Here is a 22,326-nt window from a genome sequence, read left to right as displayed (position 1 = left end):
TGAGAATAATGGGTTAATATAAGCTATAAGAGTTGACAAGAAACATGAGCTAATGGGCCAATCAGTTTATAATCTTATAGAGTCCTGTGTGTGATTTTCTTTGGGGTTTGCCGACTTGTTGGGGTGCCGGGCGGGACAGAAACCCAAACAAGCGGCCCCTCATGTTATACTAAGAGACACTCAAAATGTAATTTAGAAATAGATTACTATCAGTCCAGTCAACATTCTAGGATGGAGAAGAAGGGGCTTAGGAGTTGCCACCACTAATTAACGAGCTAGTGCTAACTGGTGGCTTCTCAGGAAAGAAGAGATAAGCTGTCATTAAGGGGTGGTCCCTGGTAGGTCCACTACACTCCAATGGATGGCAGCAAACAATCCACTGAATTATTATTATTATTATTTTGGTTTTTTTCGAGACAGGGTTTCTCTGTAGCTTTGGAGCCTGTCCTAAAACTAGCTCTTGTAGACCAGGCTGGCTTCAAACTTATAGAGATCCGCCTGCCTCTGCATCCTGAGTGCTGGAATTAAAGACGTGCGTCACTATCAACAGGCTACTGAATTTTTTTTTTTAAAGACATGAAGAAGGAATTAGGGATTAGGGGGTACAATTGACGGGCAGATATGAGATGAGGTGGGGAAAGAGTAGGGGATGAGAATTATCAAAACACATTATCTGAAACTCTCAAAATATCAATTCTTAAAAACAGTACTTGAGCAAGGAGGCATATATGGGAGGATCTAGAGGGAGGAAATGGAAGGGGAAATGATGCAATTATATCATAATTTCAAAAATAATTTAAGAAGAAATAAACTAGGTTTACAACACTGGAGGGGCGGGGCTGACGAGATGGCTCAGCAGTAAAGAGCACTTGCTGCTCTTCCTGCAGATCTGGTTTTGAGTCCTAGCGCCCACATGGTGGCTCACAACTGTCTACAGCTCCAGTTCCAGGGAACACAACATCCTCTTCTGGCTTCTGTAGTTACTGGGCGTGTGTGCAGTGTACGTACGTACACACAATTCTCTTTAGTTAATAAAAATAAATATAGCAGAAAGCTGGTTTTGACTAAATGCTCACCCCACACGTGGATACATATGCCACCTGAAGTTCACCAAAATAACTTCTATAGATACAAGGTCTATGTACAACGCACATACACACAAACAATTCTCTTTAATAAACTAAAAATAACAGAAGGCTGGTTTTGAATAAATGCACCCCCCTACACACACACACACACACACACACACACACACACACACACACACACACACATAAGCCATTTGAAGTTCACCATAATGGAAACCTGAGACAGTGTGTAAAATTTACAATTTCTCCTAACTTATTTTGCCTTTTTTTTCTTTATACCAAAAATCTCAAAACTCTAATGATGGGGCTGGAAAGATGGCTCAGAGGTTAAGAGCATTGCCTGCTCTTCCAAAGGTCCTGAGTTCAATTCCCAGCAACCACATGATGGCTCACAACCATCTATAATGGGCTCTGGTGCCCTCTTCTGGCCTGTGGGCATACACACAGAATATTGTATACATAATAAATAATTGTTAAAAAAAAAAAACTCTAATGATTTACTTCTTAAAATTCCCAGTCACTAACAATTCTTTGCCTGCTAGTGGAACTACTGAGAAATTAAACCAGTTAAACTGTAAGGCTTTGTATTTGGGGAACAAACTCTGACAGCTAAGATATAACTCCACCTTCTGCCTCTCAGATGGACACTATAGGGTCTCCACACACCCATGGGAGTTGTATTCCACACATTCATGTGAGCCTGTGCCGAAATGAAAAGCAGACAAAGTCAGGAGAAAACAAAACTCCTTTGAGTAATTAGTAAAAGAAGACACAACATTGATTTTCTTCCTCTCTTAAATGAAAAACTGAGCTCTGTTTAGAAGGTAAGAGCAAAGGATACATGAGAAGAGGTGGTCTTGTGCAAATAAAGATTTGAGAGTCATTCTCACCTTGACAACAGTCACGTCCATGCCAGATAGGTGTAAAATCGGGGCAGCATTTTTTTCAAATAGAGTTCTGGCTTTGCTGTAGACAAAGTGGGGGGAAAAAAACCACAATTATTTTAATACACATTCTAAAGCTGAGAATAAAAAAAAAATTTAACCATGTGCTCTAGAGAACACAGACTTGATTTGTTCAAGAATTGGAAGTTCGATAGTGAGTTACCATAGGTAGAAAAATAGTTTGTTCCTTGTCTCATACAATCAGCTTGTATACATTTGGGATGTTACATTCTCTAGACAAACAATCAACAGTGAAACAACAAAGCCTGACCCCCTCAGAACTTCCAGGCCCAGCAGAGGAACAGAATGGACAGACACAGGGCTGGCCTGCAGAACTGGCTCTCAGAGCATATGCGCTCCCCTGCAATTGACTTATACTCTAATAAAGGGAATACAAGTATTTACTGCAATATTATTGATATGGCCGAGGGCAACAAAACAGATTTACTTAACCCTTTACTAATCAGCATGCTCTTCTGGGAAAAGACACACCATTCTTAAAGTATAACACTACGGGTCATCCCAAATGGAGAAAGATAAAGAGTTTTTTTTTCCATGACAGCTGAGTTTTTCTAGGAAAGGAAGCATCAAGGTATCTGTTGGGATGGATGACTAACAAGGAGCTGGTCTACATCTCCTGAGCACAGAAGCCATCTCTGTTCCTCTACACTTGATACATCTGTCCATCAACAGTGTTTTCAATGCATGATGAGGACAGTTTTCAAACTATCTTTAGCACAAGATAAGACACTTGCAAAACCAGATACCAGTCCTTAGTAATTCTTGAATCCTCCAACTTCTAGGATGGGATATTCGAAGGTATTTACTAAGTATCTGATGAATTAGTGTAACCATGAATCTGAATAAATCTCCACAGGCAGGCAGGTGAATTCTGAGGAAAGGCAAACAAGACTGTGATATCGTTCTGACTGTAATATCTTACAATTAGAGGAGTCATTACGCAGCCTTGGATGGCTTTGTGCATTTCTCATGAGCATCATTCCGTTAGTGCAATCTCGTCCAATCCAGGTTAAGATTCAGAAACACTAGAACTCATAGGCAGAAGTACCAAAACGTCTCTTTGCATGAATGGTAAAGTTGAAATCAAATAAATGTCAAAATATATCTGCTAGTTGACCTGTCTTTTACCCTGGTATTTTCAACTATCACACATCGTGTGCGCGTGCACACACACACACACACACACACACACACACACACACACTATTAAAACATCTCACTACTACCTACATATTTATTTAGCTCTTTTCGTAAAACAGTTTCCTTAAAAAGTGATGTATACTTTACCTTTCTTAAGGATATTTGTATGAGAAATACAAAGGCAGCTAAGGAGGAACACTTAAAGGCTGAACACAGAACAAATTCGCCATCTTTACTGAAAGCTAGACCCACAAACGGCACACAAAAGGAAGATTATCGGCAACCTCGATGGAAAGTGAAAAGACTGCACAAGATTCCACAGGAACCATCAAGACTCTGGGTGGGAACAAGAGCAAGTTCAATATTTGCCTCCTTTCCTGGTGCGTGAACAATTATCAGAAGGAACATGAAAAGCTACAAAGAAATGAGTCCCCTCTTTCCCCTCCACCCCTTCTGCACCATAACAAAAGAAGCTGGGGACACTGTGAGGGAAGCCTTTACTGCTGGAATGATAAGAACAGAACAGCGGGGAGTGGATCACATCATCTCCTAAAGGCAGAACTCTGATGAAGTCTCAATCTGTCAGACCCAGCATACCAAATCTGCAGTCTCTATGGGCTCCAGAAAAAGGACTCAACATCTGCTGTTCATTTACATCCTTACGTGAGGTCACAGGTTCTAAAATAAGAAAGACTTTCTTCCGATTGAAAAACACATGTTGCTAGTAAGAGATACATTATTTATTATATAATTAAGGGTGCACTAGCACCAGGCCTGAATAAAAACTTTATGTACTTACAGCAATTTGTAGACTCAGGCACCACACGAGATAATTACTCTTTAATGTATTATTTATTAACACTAAACACATAGTTGTCTTATTTCTTAAGGTTCTCCTGAAGTTTTAAACCAGTCCTACATAAATTATATGCAATAAATTATACATCATGTTAGCGCATGGACATGACGACAAAAACCGTGCCATTAAATAGTAAAGCTTTGAAACAAAAGGAGCTGGGGTGTTTCAGAACAACCGTGTCCTACATGCATATGGGGATCTACCTTGTTATAGGAAGAAATGCACTCAGGAAAGGCCATCTGTGGCAGCATCTTAACCTGCCTTTAGATAAAGTGTTATACTAGCAAACAAGAATCTGCTTTTAACTTCAAAAATGTAAATCGGGGCTGGAGTGAAGGCTCTTCCAGAGGTCCTGAGTTCAATTCCCAGCAAACACATGGTGGCTTACAACCATCTGTAATGAGATCTGATGTCCTCTTCTGGCGTAAAATCAATAGAGCTGTCATATACATAAAAATATATAAATACATCTTTAAAAAATTAACTTTGTAAATATAAAATAATGTGGCCTGGGGAAAAAAAACAAAACAGGAGAAAAAAAAAAAACAACAACAACAAAAAAAACCCACTTCTAAGAAAGCAAGAACTTACAATAGCCAAGTCTATCTTCAGGAAACTGCCAACACTGTCACCAGAAACTGAAGGTTCTAAGGACAAGCACAACAGACAGCCACCTGTAAAGGAGGTGAAGGGGCCAGGGAGGAAATCTTGGGAGAAGTGAGAGGGCGAGGTGGAGAACATTCTGAACCCAGCAGCATCCAGTCCCCAGAACTTTTTATAAACAATTAGCCCTCAGAAGCACCATCCCACTTAACACAATAAAAAAGACATCTGTGTTCTACAAAGTAGTTCTTACGGTCTGTGTTTTAGTTTTGTGTCTCTTTTGTTGTTTAGTTTTATAGCTGAGTAAACTGAGGATTTAGGAGGCTGAGTCACTCAGAATATTCTAGAAGCAGAACAAGAAACACACACACACACACAGGCACACACGCGCACACAAACACACACACACACACATTGATCTCTCTGCTGCCATCACCAGGTCACAGTGACCGATGGACTGGGTATTTCGCTTGTGCTCTTTAAGGACCTAGCAATATGGTTTATTACTGATGTGAAACCTGGTATTTATGGAGAAGGGGAGAGGCCTGAACCAAGCCTAGCAGTAGTCTATTAAGCAAGTTAATCTGCATAATCGGGCACAATTTACAGAACGGGTCAATACAAGCTTCCCCAAAAGATCATACATATCCCCCAAACTGACTTTTGGGCCCCTGCTTCTTTTTGCTCCACATTTTGCCTGGACATTTAAAACCTGACCCCAACTACTCATCACCAATGTCATGTGACTTCAATTTTATAGCATCCAACCTAATAAATATTCACAAATTACTGAAGGCTCAGAAAGCACAACTGATCAAGACACTGGGAAAATAATAGGCATCATTCTTCTCCTGTTCAATTCTTTCATTCTATTTTATAAAATGTAAAACTTAAATTGCTTTATTCCAAAATGGTCAGTGTCTTTGTATTTATCTCTCCAACCACCTAACTAACGCTGTACACCTTCTCTTTTCTGCTTTGGATTTTCCCCTCACTTATAATCACTTTGATTCCTCCGCACCCTCTCCTTGCCTTCATAGTACCCCTTCATTTCAACGAGTACATACGATCAACTGACCAAGAAAGACAGCTTTGTAAACAAAAGCCCAGCTATGCTTCACACTTAATTCCCTCCCCACAATCCCTTTATGCATCAGTTACTGGGGAACACGGTCATTCTTCTCCCTAGGTCACTGCCCTATAGGCCACATCCTCGTTTGGGAATAATGAACATGCTCCTCCAGGACCAGATGAAGAGTCCCTTCTCTGGAAAGAACACACTGTCCTCCTGAGCCCAGAGTGCTCTTGGTCCTCTCTGTACATCTTTGTCTACGGTGACAGCCTGACACAATTAGTAAGGCAGGGCAACAATCATTCACAAGAGGATCACTCCCAAGCTGATACAAAGCCTTGGTGTTTGTTGAAGATCAGTTCACCTATGGTTACTTCACAGGAACCTGTTACTTCCACTTTGAGAATAGCTCCTGTGGCTGGAGAGTATTGGTACCAGTCATTCTGGTCCTACACAGCCTAACCACCTGCCTGTGTGGGGATTCTGTCTTTTTCCTTTAGAAACAATGAGTACAGAAAGTCAGAAGCTGAAATACCCTTTGCAGGCCGCAGGATTGAGAAAGACTGTGGCTTTCTTCACTTGTGCATTGGGAGGAATGAGCTGGTTGCCAAACACCTGAAAGGAAAAAGAGGAGTTTTCAATTAAATGCCATTTATTCAGCTGAATAATTATCACATATTAATTATATGATCATCACATACATTTTTTTCACCCTGAAAGAATTTACTTCCGGACAAAGAACAAAAGCTCGTACATGATCTCCATAATAGAACCACCACAAGCAACGTAACACAGGGACACTGCTATTCAGGGACAGTAAGCCATTTTACCTTAGGGTAAAGACCTTGCTTTACTTACCAGAGGCAGTATCTTCTAGAAAATATTGCTGACTTTATTACAAGCATACAGTGTGCAAGGCCACAGGCTGTGAGAAGGGAAGTTTAACCCATGTGGCTTCAGTTTCCAGAGTACAATCCTTTCTCTTACAGTTCATTACTGAAACTTATCCTCCTCCACCCCTGTCAAAATCTATGTTACCAGTGAATTTTCACTTCTGCATACACAAAAGAAAGCCATTACTCAAGCCTTTTCTACTCCACTGGCTCTAAGGCTGAGTGGAATGAAGAAGCAGAGAAGCAAATTTGAGTATTCAAACTGGCAACAGGATGGGAGCTCCGGCTGTGCTGTCTGGAGCGGAGGGCTGGGGAGAAGAATGCTAGGAAGAGCAAAAACTTGAGCTGGGCGGTGGTGCTGCACACCTTTAATCCAGCACCTGAAAGGCAGAGGCAGGTGGATTTCTGAGTTCAAGACCAGCGTAGACTACAAATTGAGTTCCAGGACAGCTAGGCTGTTACACACAGAAACCCTGTCTCGAGGGGAAGAAGGGAGAAGAAGGAACAAATCTGGGCTATGGAAGCAGAATTCTAGAAGAGAATTAAAAAGTAATGATTAGAGAAAAAAGTTAAGCAAAGATACCATATTAAATAACTCATTCTAAATCTACCACCCTCCTGGTTGTCCATTAGGGTTTCTGTTTACATCTTGCTTCTAAATAAACGCCCTCTGTGCTGAGAGAGGACTCAGTGGGTAAACGAAGAATAAAGCACTTGTTGTGCAAGCATACACACACACACAGTAAGCATAAGGAACTGAGCTCAGACCCCCGCATCCAGGTAGAAAGTGGAGAGTGTCAATGTAGTCTAAAGCCCCAGTGCTGGGAGGTGAGCAGGCAGATCCTAGGGGCAGCAGTCTAGCTGTAACAGCAAGCTCAGAGTTCAGTAAGAAACAATGAATCAAAAAACAGGTGGGAAGGCTATTGAGGATGACATAGAAATGCTAACCTCTGACTCACAGAGACATAAGTGCACAGACATACACATGCCCATACACACACACACACACTTTCCAAATACTTCAAAAAGATATTTTCTTTACAAAAAAAACTACTTGGTCCATCATCATTTCTGTTATCTTTTTACTCTTACTCAGACCTTGAAACTTTGCTGCTAAATTCCAAATATCATTAATTTGTTCTGTTCCACTCCATTCTAGAATTCCAGCAGAAAAGAAGCAACTAACCCAGCTGTGGTCGTCTGAATGAAAATCACCCCCATAGACTCACAGGAAGAGGCATTATATAAGCCAGCCTCTATCAAATGTTTTCCTTTATAAGTGTTATCATAGTTATGATGTCTCTTTATAGGAATAGAAACCCTAAGACCAGGAGTGGGGTATTTCTGTGATCAGCCTGACAATATTTTCGACTTGAGGAATATGGAACACTTTTGGACTTTGGACTAGAAAAGTGACTGGACATTTTAAGTGGGGCTTAACGGGCCATACTAGTAGAAGAATGGAAAACAGTGGTGCTGAGGGTGATTTTAAAGGTGGGGCTGGCTGGCTCAAGGTTTCAGAGGAGAAGAATTTTAGTATGTGGCCTAGAGATTGTTTTGTGATATTTTGGTGAAGAATGTGGCTATTTTCTGCCCTTGACCAAAAACTCCACCTGAAGCTAAATTAAACAATTATGGATTAACAGTCTGGCAGAGGACATTTCCAAACAAATTAGCATTAACCGTGTTGTGTGGCTATTAGTGCCTGGTCTTCCGTAGATCTATAATGAAAAGGAGCAAGAGAAGCAAGGAAAAACACAAACTGTGAAGCTGAAGGAGAAAAGCAGCACAGGGACGTGTGAACAGAGAAAGAAGCCCGGTGGTCAATGGGATAAAGGGAGCGGCAACCTCAGAACAAGAGCCCACCTAGCTAAGCTCCGTGTGTAGGCACACACCTTTACCTAACACTGGGGAAGCAGAGGCAGGTGGGTTAAAGAGTTCAAAGCCAGCCTGGTATACACAGTAAGTTCCAGAACAGAAAACTTAGATAGTGAAGGAAACTATTGAAAACCAAAAGCTGGTGAAAATGTATTTGAACAAGGGGCCATTTTCTAGCCCCAGCAGGCAGCTGAACTCGGCGGCTTTGGTCACACAGTTCTGGTTTTAGAGTTAAGCATAGAAGAAATGGGTATGGATCTCCCTTTTCAACTAAGGAAAGGTACTGAAGCCCAGCATGCCAGAGTATCCCTATATGGAAGTCTAGAAAGGCCATTGTGGGAAGCTGTAAAGATGAAGCCCGGATTGCCTTGGAAACCCCAAGATGCTGGAGATGCCAGAGCTGTGGGATACCTGCCAAGAACGTTGCTAACAGGAAGCAGAACTAGCCCAAGAGAAAACAATGTGATAGTCAACAAGGCTGAAAAGAGCTGAAGGTCTGAAGAGCACTCTGACATCAGACATGGAAATGCAGTTTGGAGTTTACCAGCTGGTTTTCAGTCTTGCTTTGGTCCCGTATTTCCTCACTACACTCCCTTTCCTCCATTTCGGAATGGTAATGTATGTCCTGTGCCACTGCATGTTACAAGTATGTAATCTACATTTTTTTAACTTTTGATTTTACATGGGCTTATAGGTAAGAGATTGCCATGAGTATCAGAGACTTTGGACTGTGGACTTTCAAACATGGTTGAGATTGTGATAGACTACAGGACTTTTGAAGTTGAACTAAATGCCTTCTGCATTATGATGCAGCTACAAGCTTATGAAGGCTAGGGCATAGAATGCAGTGGTCTGAATGAAAACGGCCCCCATAGACTGATAGGATATGGCATTATTGAAGATGTGACCTGGTTGGAGGAGTGGACTTTGAGGTTTTAGATGCTCAATCCAGCCCGGCATGGTGATCTCTTTCTATTGTCTGATCCTCTCTTTCTTCTGACTGTCCACCCAGATGTAGAACTCAGCCACCTCTCCAGCATCATGTCTGTCTGAGTGCTGCCCTGCTTCCTGACATGATGACAATGAGCTAAACCTTTGAACTGTAAGCCAGCCCTATGAAATGTCCTCCTTTATCAGAGTTGCTGTGGTCATGGAGTCTCTGCACAGCAACAGGAACCCTAAGACACCAGCTCTCTGGCCAACCAGATTCCAGGTCCACAGCACTAAATAACCCTCCTTGTCCTCATTTCTCAGACCCTAGAGTTGCTAACCATACTTATAACTCAGTCTAGGTTCCATAACGGATTAAGTGTGAGACTAGAGTTGAATTGCATGACTTATATTTTAGCCGTTCAGTAATTTAGACTGTAAAAAGAACACAGGAAAAGCCAAGAAAGCTGTAAGGATCAACCCACGTTTAGTCCCAGGGAAGGAGCTAAACAGGTGCAGGGGAGTGGAGGACTAGGACAGTAAGGAGGTCAGTATGTGGGCAAGTACCCAACAAGACCTTATTCCTGAGAAAGTAAGAGGGAAGGGATTCAGAAGAGGGAGAGGATGCACCTTAGTAAGAGGAGGGTGTATTAGCAGAACTCAATATTAAGGTTTATTCAATAGTTACCTTAATTATTTTGTAGGATTTTTTACTGTTTTAATTGAGCTATATCTTTTTTTTCACTCCCCTTCCTTCATTTCTCCCATTCCCTTCTCCCCTCTCCAAATTACTCAGAAGATCTTGTCTTTTTCTACTTCTCATGTGGATTAGATGCACCTATGTTTCTCTTAGGGTCCTCATTGTTGTCTAATTCCTCTGGGATTGTGAATTGCAGGCTGATTTTTCTTCGCTTTATGTACAAAAGCCACTTATAAGTGAGTACATATGATATTTGTCCTTCTGGGTCTGGGTTACCTCACTCAATAAGACGTTTTTTGCTCCATCCATTTGCATGCACATTTCAAGATGTCATTACTTTTCTGGCTGTGTAGTATTCCATTGTGTGAATATACCACATTTTCCTTATCCATTCTTCAGTCAGGGAGCATTTAGGTTGTTTCCAGGTTCCGGATATGACAGACAATGCTACTATGAACATAGTTGAACACATGTTCTTGTGGTACGATTGAGCTGTACGAGTTTACACTCCCACCAGTAATAGAGGAGGGTTCCCTTTATCTCACATCCTCTCCAGCATAAGTTGTCATCAGTGTTTTTGATCTTGGTCATTCTTATAGGTGTTAAGATGGAATCTCAGAGTTGTTTTTATTTGCATTTCTATGATGGCTAAGAATGTTCAGTATTTCCTTAAGTGTCTTTTAGCCATTTTAGATTCCTCTGTTGAAAGTTCTCTGTTTAGCTCTGTACCCCATTTTTTTTTATTGGATTGTTAGTTATTTTGATGACCAATTTCTTGAGATCTTTGGAAATCAGCCCTCTATCTGATGTCAATAGGTACCCTGATTTTATCATTAAGTATTGCATGCATGTACCTATTTATGAGTACTGAGACTCATAAACAGGTATAAAATATTGTGTCAATTAAAAAAAAACCCAAAAGCTTATTTTTTGGGAGAGGGTCTCATAGTACAGTTCAGACTAGCCTGAAACTCATTTCGTAACCCAAGAGGTAAGCTCATGGCAATCATCCTGCCTCAACTTCCAAAAAAACTGGAATTATAGGTTTAAATTACCATGCTGATCTTTAAAAGAAAATTTAAAGTTTATTTAAACTGATTTTTAAACAACTCTAAGCTATACTAGATGGTCTATCTGTGCAGAAATAGAACCAAAGAAGGATTTATTAATAGTATCTATTGAAATGAAAACACTTCAGAAACAAACATGAAGTCTGCCACCCACTTCTACTAAATGTGTTCTTTGTCATTTTAACTTTCACACATCTCTTTAGACATTTCTGACGTCATAAGCTTAAATGGCATAGAACAAAAAGGAGTCACAGAACTCCATCTGCAGGGTATAAACTACACATTGGGAAGAGAGCAAACCAGGGCCTTAAGTCTGAAAGGTTTGCAATTCAACTATCATCGCCACAGTCAGAGAAATGGATGCTAAGGCAAAATCCCAGGGAACTGGATAGCAATGCGATGCCATGGATCAGCCACGTTAGGGAGACGGGCTTTAAAAGGAGGAGTAAACAAGTTTAACAAGACTTGGCTCTCAGAGGTGACATCTGCTCTGAACCGTTATCCCTGGGGGTTCAATCAGGAATGATTCAGGCTTTAGCCAGATCTTCAGGGGTAACTGCAACGGGCACCAATTCCCAGCTCTTCAGCCAGTCCAGTTATGTGTTCTTGGGGGTGATCCCGAAGTAAACAAGTCTAAAAGGGTGGGCGTCAGAACCACTCTTCACCAGAAGGCTGACTTCCCCTCATCCTACTCAGAACTGGCTGACAGCCTGATCCATCTGGAGGGGGAGGGAAGAGTCCAATTGCACTGATGCAAGACCCCACGTGAGTCCCTTGGAGGAGCTGTCTCTCCTGCACCACGGAGATAAGGGGCGACTTAATTTTATCACAGGAAATGGCATTACCTGAGCTTCTTGGCAGGCTGCTCTTCTTAGCAGGTTATCACTATCAAAGCAAACAAAAGAGACCCAGCATTAGCATTGCTAGGGATTAAGGCCCAAACTGAACTGGTAGGTTCTTAGGGGGAAAGGTACCTTTAGTGAAGATTTCTTACAGACCTGGTAAGAAATCAGGTAAATACATTCTGAGCGAAAGCTTGAGCTAGCTATTTCCATATTCTGGGGACAGAACAATGGCCTAGACCCGGAAACACCTACAGTCCAGTCTCCAGAACCTGAAGGTCTGTGACCCCGCACAGCAACAGGAAAGTGCAGGGAAATTTAGGGCTTCAGGACAGGGAGGACATCTTGCATTATCCCTCGGGTCTGTTAGGCAGAGCAGCCTTTCTGACCATGGTCAGAGCACACGTGACTCTGGGAGAATGGACACTTGCTGCTTTAAAGAGGGAAAGAGGCTATGAGCCCAGGAATGTTGTGAAGCTGGAAAAGTTAGGAAGCAGCTTCTCCCTGAGAGCCTCAGGAGGAATGGCAGGCCTATCAACCTTTGGACTTTAGCCCATAAAATAGTAAGATAAACATCGATGGTTTGTTAAATTGTAAGTTGTTAAGGTAACAATAGGAAACTAATAGACGTGTCTTGTATTTTCTTATCCAAAGGATACTACTCAGGTCATTTGCCAAAGCTAAATTTGATGTTTAGCTGCGTCTACTACTATTTTATCTAAATCCCCCATTTTTTATATCACTATCAAATACTCTATTATATCACAAATGGAAATTAGAGGCAACAGTTTGGCTTCCAAAAATAAAAACATTCTATCAGAATGCAGTCATGCGTTTAATTACAGAAAGGTCTCCAAGATGTGTGGTGAGAGCACATTAAATGGCTCTGATTGTCTGCAGAGCCAGTCTTCAACTCCTGCACTTACACACTTCGTATTGCTAAGGAAATAACTGAAGAAATGTTCACCCTCCTTAGTCATCAGGGAAATGCATCTCCATCTCACACCTGACAAGTGGCTAAGATCAATAACAGAAGCTCATGCTGGCAAGGATGTGGAACAAGGCAAATACTCCTCCATTGCTGATGGAACTGCATAGAGTCATTTTGAAAATCAAAATGGCAGTTCCACATAGAATGGGGACTCAATCTATCTCAAGGCCCAGCTATACCACTCTTGACGCTACATCCTACCACAAGGACACTTGCTCAACTATATTTACTGAGACTTTATTCATAATAGCCAGAGACTGGAAACAACCTATATATCCCTCAACAGAAGAATGGATAAGGTAGATCCAGCCGTCAAAGCCACGGGTTTTTGACTCGTGGGGTCAGAAGTAAAGAGAGATTCAAAGATGAAAAAAACCTCTAAATGGTTTACTATGTGTTAGAAATACATGCAGGTTAAAGGTTAAAGTTCTTAGGGTAAAAAGGGAAGAAAGAGTAGTTGGGTGTGGTAGAACACACCTTTAATCCCAATGCCTGGGAGGCAGAGGTACGTTGACCTCTGAGACTTTAAGGGACAGAGATAGTTGACCTCTGTGACTTCAAGGTGTGGTAGCACACACCTTTAATCCCAATGCCTGGGAGGCAGAGACAGACAGATCTCTGAGTTCAAGGTGTGGTAGCACACACCTTTAATCCTAGCACTGGGGAAGCAGAGACACGTGGATCTCTGTGAGTTCAAGGTGTGGTAGCAAACACCTTTGAGCCCAGTACTGGGGAGGCAGAGACAGAAGGATCTCTGTGAGTTCAAGGACAGCCTGGTCTATAGAGTTATTCCAGCACAAAGATATACAGAGAACCTGTCTCAAAAAAGTAAAAGTAAAAATAAAAGAAATAGAAGTTAAAATAAAGCCACATAAAGATGGAAAATACACAGAGAATCTTGATACTGTATGCTATTATGCTCTCTTTAAATTGTTTGAATGCTGAGGAAGGAGCAACAGCTGCTAAAAGACTTTTGTTTATAAATACTGCTAAACTAACCCAAGATATGTATTTTGAAAACACCTTGGCTTCAAAACTGAAGTCAAAAGGTATGTTACTTTGGAGAAGAGATTGTGCTTTTGTTTCCACAGAAAATGAGAGACTGTGGATTCATTCTGAGTTAAGAAAAATCTAGTTTGACAAAGGTCGACCACCCGAGAAATCCCCAGTAGGAACAGATGGCCCAGATGTCTGAGTTCTACATCCAGAACTGATTCAAGACTGCTGCCTGAGATGATCAGGACTCACAGGATACTCCAGTCAGGACTTGATTATAACTCTAAATTTTCTTTAGGTCTCCATAAGATCATCAGCGCCCCCAACCAGCAGAAAGTAGCCTAAAATACTACGCCCACATTCCCAACAAATGGACTATGGGTATTTTCCTTTGTTTAAAAAAAAAAAAGAGGGAAATGATGTGGGAGAATTGTCTGTATTCTGTCAATCATATTTTAATAAAACGCTGATTGGCCAGGCAGGCAGTATAGGCGGGAAAACCAGACAGTAAGTAGAGGTGATGCAATGAGAACAGGAGAATTCTGGGAAGCAGGGAGGTTCCTCTGCCATTCCTGCGCAGACCACTAAAGAGGCCACATGTAAGCTGACAGCTAAAAAAAATACCAAGCCAAATGGCTAGCATAGATAATAATAATGGGTTAATATAAGTTACAAGGGTTAACAAGATGCCTGAGCTAATGGGCCAATCAGTTTATAACCTAATGTAGACTCCGTGTTATTTTCTTTGGGAATTGCCGGCTGTGGGGTACCCGGCGGGACAGAAACCCCAACAAGTCGGCCCTCATGTTACAGTAATTGTAGAACATTTACATGGTGGCATATTACTCAGCTGTTAAAAAAATGACATGAAATTTTCAGGAATGGATGGAACTAGAAAAATATCATCCTGAGTGAGGTAACACAGGCCCAGAAAGATAAATAGGGTATGTGCTCACTCATAAGGTGATATTAGCCATTAAGTAATGATAATCAAGCTAAAATCCATAGACCCAAAGAGGTTGAGTTAAGAGGAGGGTTATGGGGGAGATGCAGGGATCTCCCTGAGAGGGGGAATTAGAATGGATTTTGCAGGCAGATTGGGATAGGAGTGGGGCAGATGCGGTGGAGGGGAAAAGTGCGGGAAAGATGGCCGGAATTAAGCGGATTTGGGAGTGGTATGGAAACCTATTGCAGTGGAAACTTCCTGGAACCTATGAAGGTGACCCTAATGAGGACTCCTAGCAATGGGAGATATGGAATCTCAACTGGTCATCTCTTGTCGACAGGCAAGGTTTCCAATAGTAGGACCACGGTGCATTCACTTGAATTGTTGACCAAGGGAGTCCCATTGAAAACTGCCCCCCAAACCCAGCCTGAATCTAAGACAAAAGGCTGCCCTCTAAAAACTAATGGCAGGGTGCCATTACTACTGGCACCCACAAAAGTCATTGAACATGAAGAAATCAAGCTTGTGCCTACATAGAGCTCTCACTTCTACATTCTAGTCTCTTTGGTGCAGGAAGATCCTCTGCACTCTACAGAAAGAAACGTGCACCAACCAGCCACAAAACCTTTGACCTACAATCTGTCCTGCCTACATAATATACTAGGGCAATGGTGGCACAGAACTTGTGGGAGTAGCCAAAAATTATCTGATTTGAGCTTAGGCCCACTCCACAACAAGGAACCTACTCCCATCACTACTTGGGTAACAAAAAATCAGCAACTAGATAGTCCAGAGACCTGGGATAAAAGCAAATATGATTGTTCAAAAAAAATCAACAAAATGATTCTTAATAATATTCTGCTATACTCATAGATCAGTGGTGCCTTATCCAGTCAGAGAGGTTTCCTCCTACAGCAGATGGGAACAGATGCGGGAACCCACAGCCAGAAATTATGGGGAAAGAGAGTCTAATCTGGAGGTTGCCATCAAATCCTCCACCCCCTCCACCCCACCCTGGAGCTAGGGAATCCTGGAGAAGAGGAGGCCAAAAGAGTAGATGGAGGGAAGAGAGGACATCAGGAGAACAGGCAGTCTGAATCAACTGAGCAAGCACATATGAACTCACAGAGACTGAAGCCACAATTACAGGGTCTACATGGGTCTGCACCAGGTCCTCTGTGTATATACTGCAGCTATTAGCTTAGTATTTTAATGGAACTCCTGAATGTGAGAACAAGAGGGTCTCTGACTATTTTGCCTACTCTTTGGACTCTTTTCCTCCCATTGGGTTACCATGTTCAATTTTAATATGATAGTTTTGCTTTGTTTTATTACATTTTATTTTGTTATGTTTTTTGTTATTATCTGTTAGAGGTCTGTTCTTTTCTAATGAGACAGAAATGGGGTAATCGAAGGGGAGGGGAGGTAGGGAGAACTGGGAGGAGTAGAGGGAGGGGAAACTACAATTGGGATATATTTATTGTATGAGGAAAGAATCTATTTTCATTAAGAGGAAGATATAAAAAAGGAAAAAAGAGAGATAAGGTAAAGGCTCTGGTGGAGAAATAATTGAGGAAAGGGGTTAAATTTTCCTTATATTGCATCATTTCCTTTGATGTTGCTTTATACTTCTTGATTTTGTGTTCAGGTCTCCTGAACAAGATTTTGGTCATTTTCTCTCTCCCCAGATTTATGGTTTAAATGTGAAATATTTCTAACAGGTCCATGTTTCAGACACTCAGTCCCCAGCGAGGGGTGCTGTTTTGAAAGTTACAGTGCTGAGGTTCACCATGGGCTCAGCCTTTTGGTTCGAGCTGCCTTCTCTTGTCTTCTGATGATGACAATTTGCTGGTATTTACTCCTGCTAAACCCACAGCACAGACTCTTGTAGACAGTGGGAACTCTATGAATAATTGTTAATAAATAAGTGGCAAATGTTTGGACAGGAAAATTGACTCACTGTGCTCGAAAGGCACACTTTATGCTTGAAGGGAAACTGAAGGTTATTCTTGTATGAGTACCTGGCAATCCTGAACCACCAGATTAACTGAGACAGCTCTGCAGTGTAGCCAAGGGCAAGGATGAAAACCCACACTCAGGTTATGCTGCCAGGTCAGAAGGACCTCAGACTGTGTGAGCACGCACATGCAGCACCTACGCACCCGGGATTCTTCAAAACCAAAGCAGGGAGTTCCGACCTGATACCGCGGAGCCCAAGAACTGTTCTAGTGTCAGAAAATTCCACATACCTCATAGATCTAGAGTATAAATGTGAGCCAGAGACCTACAGAAAACAGACTGTACATCAACTGGCAGCCCATGCTCTTTCTATACAGCAAGGTACCTCCTAGGTACTAATAGTAAATACAATTTACAAGAGGTACTCCAAAATGTAGTCATATCAGGAAGGGTCCCTGAAGACATACTCAGAAGCAAAATGAAGGCTCTTTGATAGAAATGAATTAGAAGCTTCTGGATTAGAAAACAGACTGGATGGTGGTGGTGTGGGCCTTTAATCCCAGCACTCAGGAGGCAGAAGCAGGAGAAGGCGGATCTCTGTGAGTTCAAGGCCAGCCTAATCTACAGAGTGAGCTCCAGGACAGGCTCCAAAGCTACAAAGAAACCCTAACTTGAAAAACAAAACAAGAAAGAAAGAAAGAAAGAAAGAAAGGAAGGAAGGAAGGAAGGAAGGAAGGAAGGAAGGAAGGAAGAATTAAAAAAAAAGTCTGTTCATCTTATTGACTGAGGCTTAAAAAAAATATGAACTTGCCTGCTACTATAGGTGATAGGATGCTCTCAATTTATTCCAAGCCATAACTGCTTTATTTATTACTTTAGGACCGCAAAATAAGATAAGTTGTTACTTCAATAACAGCTTTACATGGAGAGAAGAATTACATTGATCCATCTTAATTCCCCCTGAAAATATTTCCCACTACAGTTAGGGGCAAATTGTTCAGCAATTTCTATCACCAGTTTTCCCTTGGTGCATGCAAACACTGTCTTTGCTTTGCACAAAACAGATTTCAAGTTTAGATGTTTACAGCGACCATGGCGACTTACTCAGGCTTCCTAAAATAATTAGTCATCACATTGCCAGGGGCTCTGCTCACTGTTGTCAATGGAGAAGAAGGGATAGGAAAAAAATGGCAGCAAAGCTACAAGTGACTGTTGCAAAGTGACTATGGAGGGGACGCCATTTCCAACTACACATTTAGCTCCTTCCGCATGCCCAGATCCCTTCCAGACAGGTAAAGACTGCACAGGGACCTTAGCTGCATGGGCGAAAACAGTGGCCATAGCACTTCTGCCAAAGAGACAGACCTTGACCCAGCAGAGGGAAGTGCAGCCTACTGGAAAGAATGTCCAATCTTTCCTTCCTAAAGTATGTCCAATTCTTTAGGGATCAGAAAAAATGGTCAACGTGACAGGTTAGAACACCAAGGTGACAATCCAAATGTTAAAGATTCTTGAAAGGATACGGGATCCTTCACTCTAGTATTTCTGCTTTCATGGACATCAGCTTTCCTTGTTCTCTGGCCTCTCCATGATAGACACCAAGAAAATTTATATCGTCTCAATTTTCTCAAGAACAAAATGAAAAAGAAATTCCCTAAATCCTGAAAACATAAAGGAAGAAAATATTCTATGGATAATAATACTAAGTGGCAACTATCTGCATTTCAATGCCATGAAAGTATACAATGAAAGAGTGTATACACACACACACACACACACACTTATTTCTAGTCTGCAGTCATGACACAGCCACAGAAGAAGTAAGATGTGACTGCCTCGCTGAATAAGGTACTGAGCCACGTTGCTAGCATAGACAAGAATAATAGGCTAATATAAGTTATAAGAGTTAATAAGAAGCCTGAGCTAATGGGCCAATCAATTTATAACTAATGTAGACCTCTGTGTGATGTCTTTGGGACTTGACAATTGTGGGAACTGGGCAGGACAGAAACCCCAGCAACAAATGGCGTCCACGTGGACAACTGCATCCACATAAAGCCTGAGAGAGGTTGGGAAGTAATTCTAGACAGAAAAGAATGGCTTATTGGTAGTAGCAATTTCTCGGGTCTGCTCTGCTCTGCTAGAGGCAAGCACTCTCATTTAAGAGAGGCTTCCTGACTCAGCATTAGCTGCAAAACTTTGCAGCTTTTTTGAGAGGTGCAGCCAGGAAACACTTGAATGGTGTTGATGAGAAGCTGACTGCATACTTTTTGGTGGTGGCAGGGACCTTGAAATGCCAAAGCATTGTGGCAATAAACATTGCTCCAGCTGGTACCTCCACCACAAGGCTGGAATCTCAGAAAGCTAGAAAATCAGCTGGATCCAGCCGTCAAAGCCATGGCTTTAATCCTATCCATATTGCTTAGCAAATTAAAGACTCATGTGGCCAGGAAAAGAGAGATATATAGTAAACAGATTAAAAGACGAAGAATGGTTTCCAGTGTGTTAAAAATAGATACAGGCTTCAGAGAGAGAAAAAAAAGGTTAAAGACCTTAAAATAAAAAGAAAGACAGTAGTTGGGTATGGTGACACACACCTTTAATCCCAACACTTGGGAGGCAGAGGCAGACAGACCTCTGTGAGTTCAAGGGCAGCCTGGTCCACAGAGGGACTTCCAGGACAGCCAAAAATACACAGAGAACCTGTCTCAAAAAGCCAAAAATTAAAAGTAAAAATTAAAGAAACAGAGGTTAAAATAAAGTCATGTAAAAATGAAAAATACAGAGAGTCTGGATACTGTATGTTATTATGCTCTCTTTGAATTGTTTAAATGCTGAGGAAGGATCAGCAGCTGCTAAAAGATATTTGTTTATAAACGCTGATGAATTAATCCAAGATAGGTATTCTGAAAATACCTTGACTTCAAAATTGAAGTCAAAAGATATGTTACTTTGGAGAAGAGGTTTTGCTTTTGTTTCCACAGAAAATGAGAGGTTATGGATTTATTCTGAGTTAAGAAAAATCAGATTTGATCAAGGAAGACCACCTGAGAAATCTCCGGTAGGAACAGATGGCCCAAATGTCTGAGTTCTACATTCAGAACAGATTCAAAATGCTGCCTGAGATGATCAAGCCTCACCAGATATTCCAGACAGGACTTGATCATTAATTCTAAATTTTCTTTAGGTCCCCATAAAATTATCAGTGTCCCCAATCAGCAGAAAGTAGCCTAGAAAACTAGGCCCACATTCCCAAAAAATGGACTATGGATATTTTCCTTTGTTTAGAATGTTATAGCTAGTGGTCAGGAGAAAAGCTAAACAAAGTATATTGGATTTAGAGTTCTTGTTTTTTGTTTTTTAAAAAAAAGTGGGGGGAGTGGTATGGGACAATGGTCTGTATTCTGTCAATTATATTTTAAATAAACACTGATTGGCCAGTAGCCAGGCAGGAAGTATAGGTGGGACAACCAACCAAGAAGTAGAGGTGGGTCAATGAGAACAGGAGAATTCTGGGAAGAAGGAAGTCCTAGTCTGCAGTTATGACCCAGCCACAGAAGTAAGATGTGACTGCCAGGTGGCTAGCATAGACAAGAATAATGGGCTAATATAAGAGTTAATAAGAAGCCTAAGCTAATGAGCCAATCAATTTATAACTAATGTAGACATCTGTGTGATGTCTTTGGGACTTAACGATTGTGGGAACCAGGCAGGACAGAAACCCCAACAACATTATACATACATATGTGTGTGTGTGTGTGTGTGTATTTAAAAATATATAATATGTACTTAAAATATACATAAATACAAATAAAATATAATAGAAGTGTGTATATGTGGTGTAAATTTTATATATGTATATAAAAGGAAACAAGGAGCCACACCAACAATGGTTGGCATCAAATCCATCACAGTCATGTTGCTGAGCAAAAATGGGTAAAAAGCAAGAAAGTTGCAAACTACCAGAAAATGTGTGTACGACAGCCTCCTGGGCTCGTGAAAAGTGAGGCAGCTTTTTAGTTGGTGTCTTAATTAAATAATGGAAGAGACATTTCTAAATAATAATATAAAGCAAGCCAAAACCAGTTCTCCACGAATTATTATTTGCTGCTGGGCAATGGTAGTACATGCCTTTAATCCCAGCACTGAGGACGCAGAGGCAGGTGAATCGCTGTGAGTTCAAAGGCACCCTGGCTTACAGGGCAAGTTGCAGGATACACAGAGAAGAAACCCTGTCTCAATAAAAAAAAAACAAAAAACAAGCAAACAATTATTTGCTAAAACAGAATGGAGAGAAGAGATTTGGAAAAAAAGTTCATAGAATACAATGAATTTAACACAACAGCTACACACAGAGGAACAAGGAGGAAGCCAGCAGGATATTCAACAATGAACTAAACACTTCCAACAAGTCTTTGCCAAATGTGTGAACCCACTTACTGAATGAGATTTGTGATTCAGCCCAGAATTTTGAATTTGCTCACTGTCAAAGCAAGGATTCCGGAATATTGGCAGCAATGTTTATTTAGGTCTGCAATCCCTGCCTTATCATCTTTGTTTCTCTGACAAAGCACAAAAAGGCAACATAAAAATTTGCAACCACAACAAATCAGTGCTTTTGTCAAAGGTGTCCACTCAAGTCCATTTCCTAGAATTCTGCAATTTTAAGGTTGAAAGATGTTGGGAGCCACCTGGAGGCACAGGTGGTCCTGCAGTTTGGAGGTAGCCACGTGGGGCTGAGCAACCCTGCCTGCACCCTTGCCTGCACATGCTCAGACCAGCAGAATGGCATTAACCAATCAGGACAGCGTTCAAGCCGCTCCACCGTTTAAAAGCAGCTGCCTCGGGGCCCAACGCTCTCTCTCTAAGCTTTCTCTCGTCCCTGCTCTATCGTCCCTTCCCCCAATTTTCCTCAAGGGAATGCTCCAAATAAAGATGTGACCAGAGAAGGAATTCTCGTTTTTGGTGGGGTTCATTCCTGCTGGACAGGATGGCGCCCCGCAACTGGTGCTCGAAACCCCGGGACGCTGAGGGACCCTGACAACTACGCCGGGGGACCCTGAGAAAGCCCGGGAGAAAAAGCCAAGATCAGACACCAGCACAGAGAGCCTTGAATTTCAGAACTCTGAGAACATGGAGCGGTGAGTGACGTCAGTTAATCCTCCAGAAAGGGGGGGAAAAGAATTTCAAAGGATAGGCCTAAATAGAAAAAAAAATACAAAAAAAATCAAAGTTAAGGTATCTGAAAGAAGGTACAGAAAGCAACGGGGAAGAAAAATCCCTTAAGTTCAGTGCAGGAGGAATGTAAACAGCAGCAAAAAAGGCGAGGTAACTAAGGCGGGACTATGAGGACGATGGGGTACGGGAGACCGCGGCTTCCGCTCCCTCTCCGTC

At 41.6% G+C, this 22,326-nt stretch overlaps 1 protein-coding gene across 2 annotated transcripts in view; it reads right to left on the bottom strand.

Annotated features, from left to right (window-relative positions):
* The window catches only part of LOC146889591 (acylglycerol kinase, mitochondrial), an 81,369-nt gene that overhangs the window by 37,069 nt on the left and 21,974 nt on the right, over positions 1-22,326 (bottom strand). Inside the window, exons 3-5 of one of the 2 annotated variants that reach the window (XM_087901693.1) lie at positions 12,044-12,083; positions 6,263-6,342; positions 1,979-2,054 (exon numbers count right to left, since the gene is read on the bottom strand). In XM_087901693.1, coding sequence (XP_087757819.1) covers positions 1,979-2,054; positions 6,263-6,342; positions 12,044-12,083 — 196 coding nt within the window. The remainder of the gene's footprint in view (positions 1-1,978; positions 2,055-6,262; positions 6,343-12,043; positions 12,084-22,326) is intronic. The other variant, XM_087901694.1, reaches the window with a different exon arrangement.

Source organism: Myodes glareolus, chromosome 25 (genome assembly GCF_982192425.1).
Source record: "Myodes glareolus chromosome 25, mMyoGla1.1, whole genome shotgun sequence".
NCBI lineage: Eukaryota > Metazoa > Chordata > Mammalia > Rodentia > Cricetidae > Myodes > Myodes glareolus.
The sequence above is the reverse complement of the archived record's forward strand: the minus strand, read 5'-3'. Positions and strand labels throughout refer to the sequence as shown.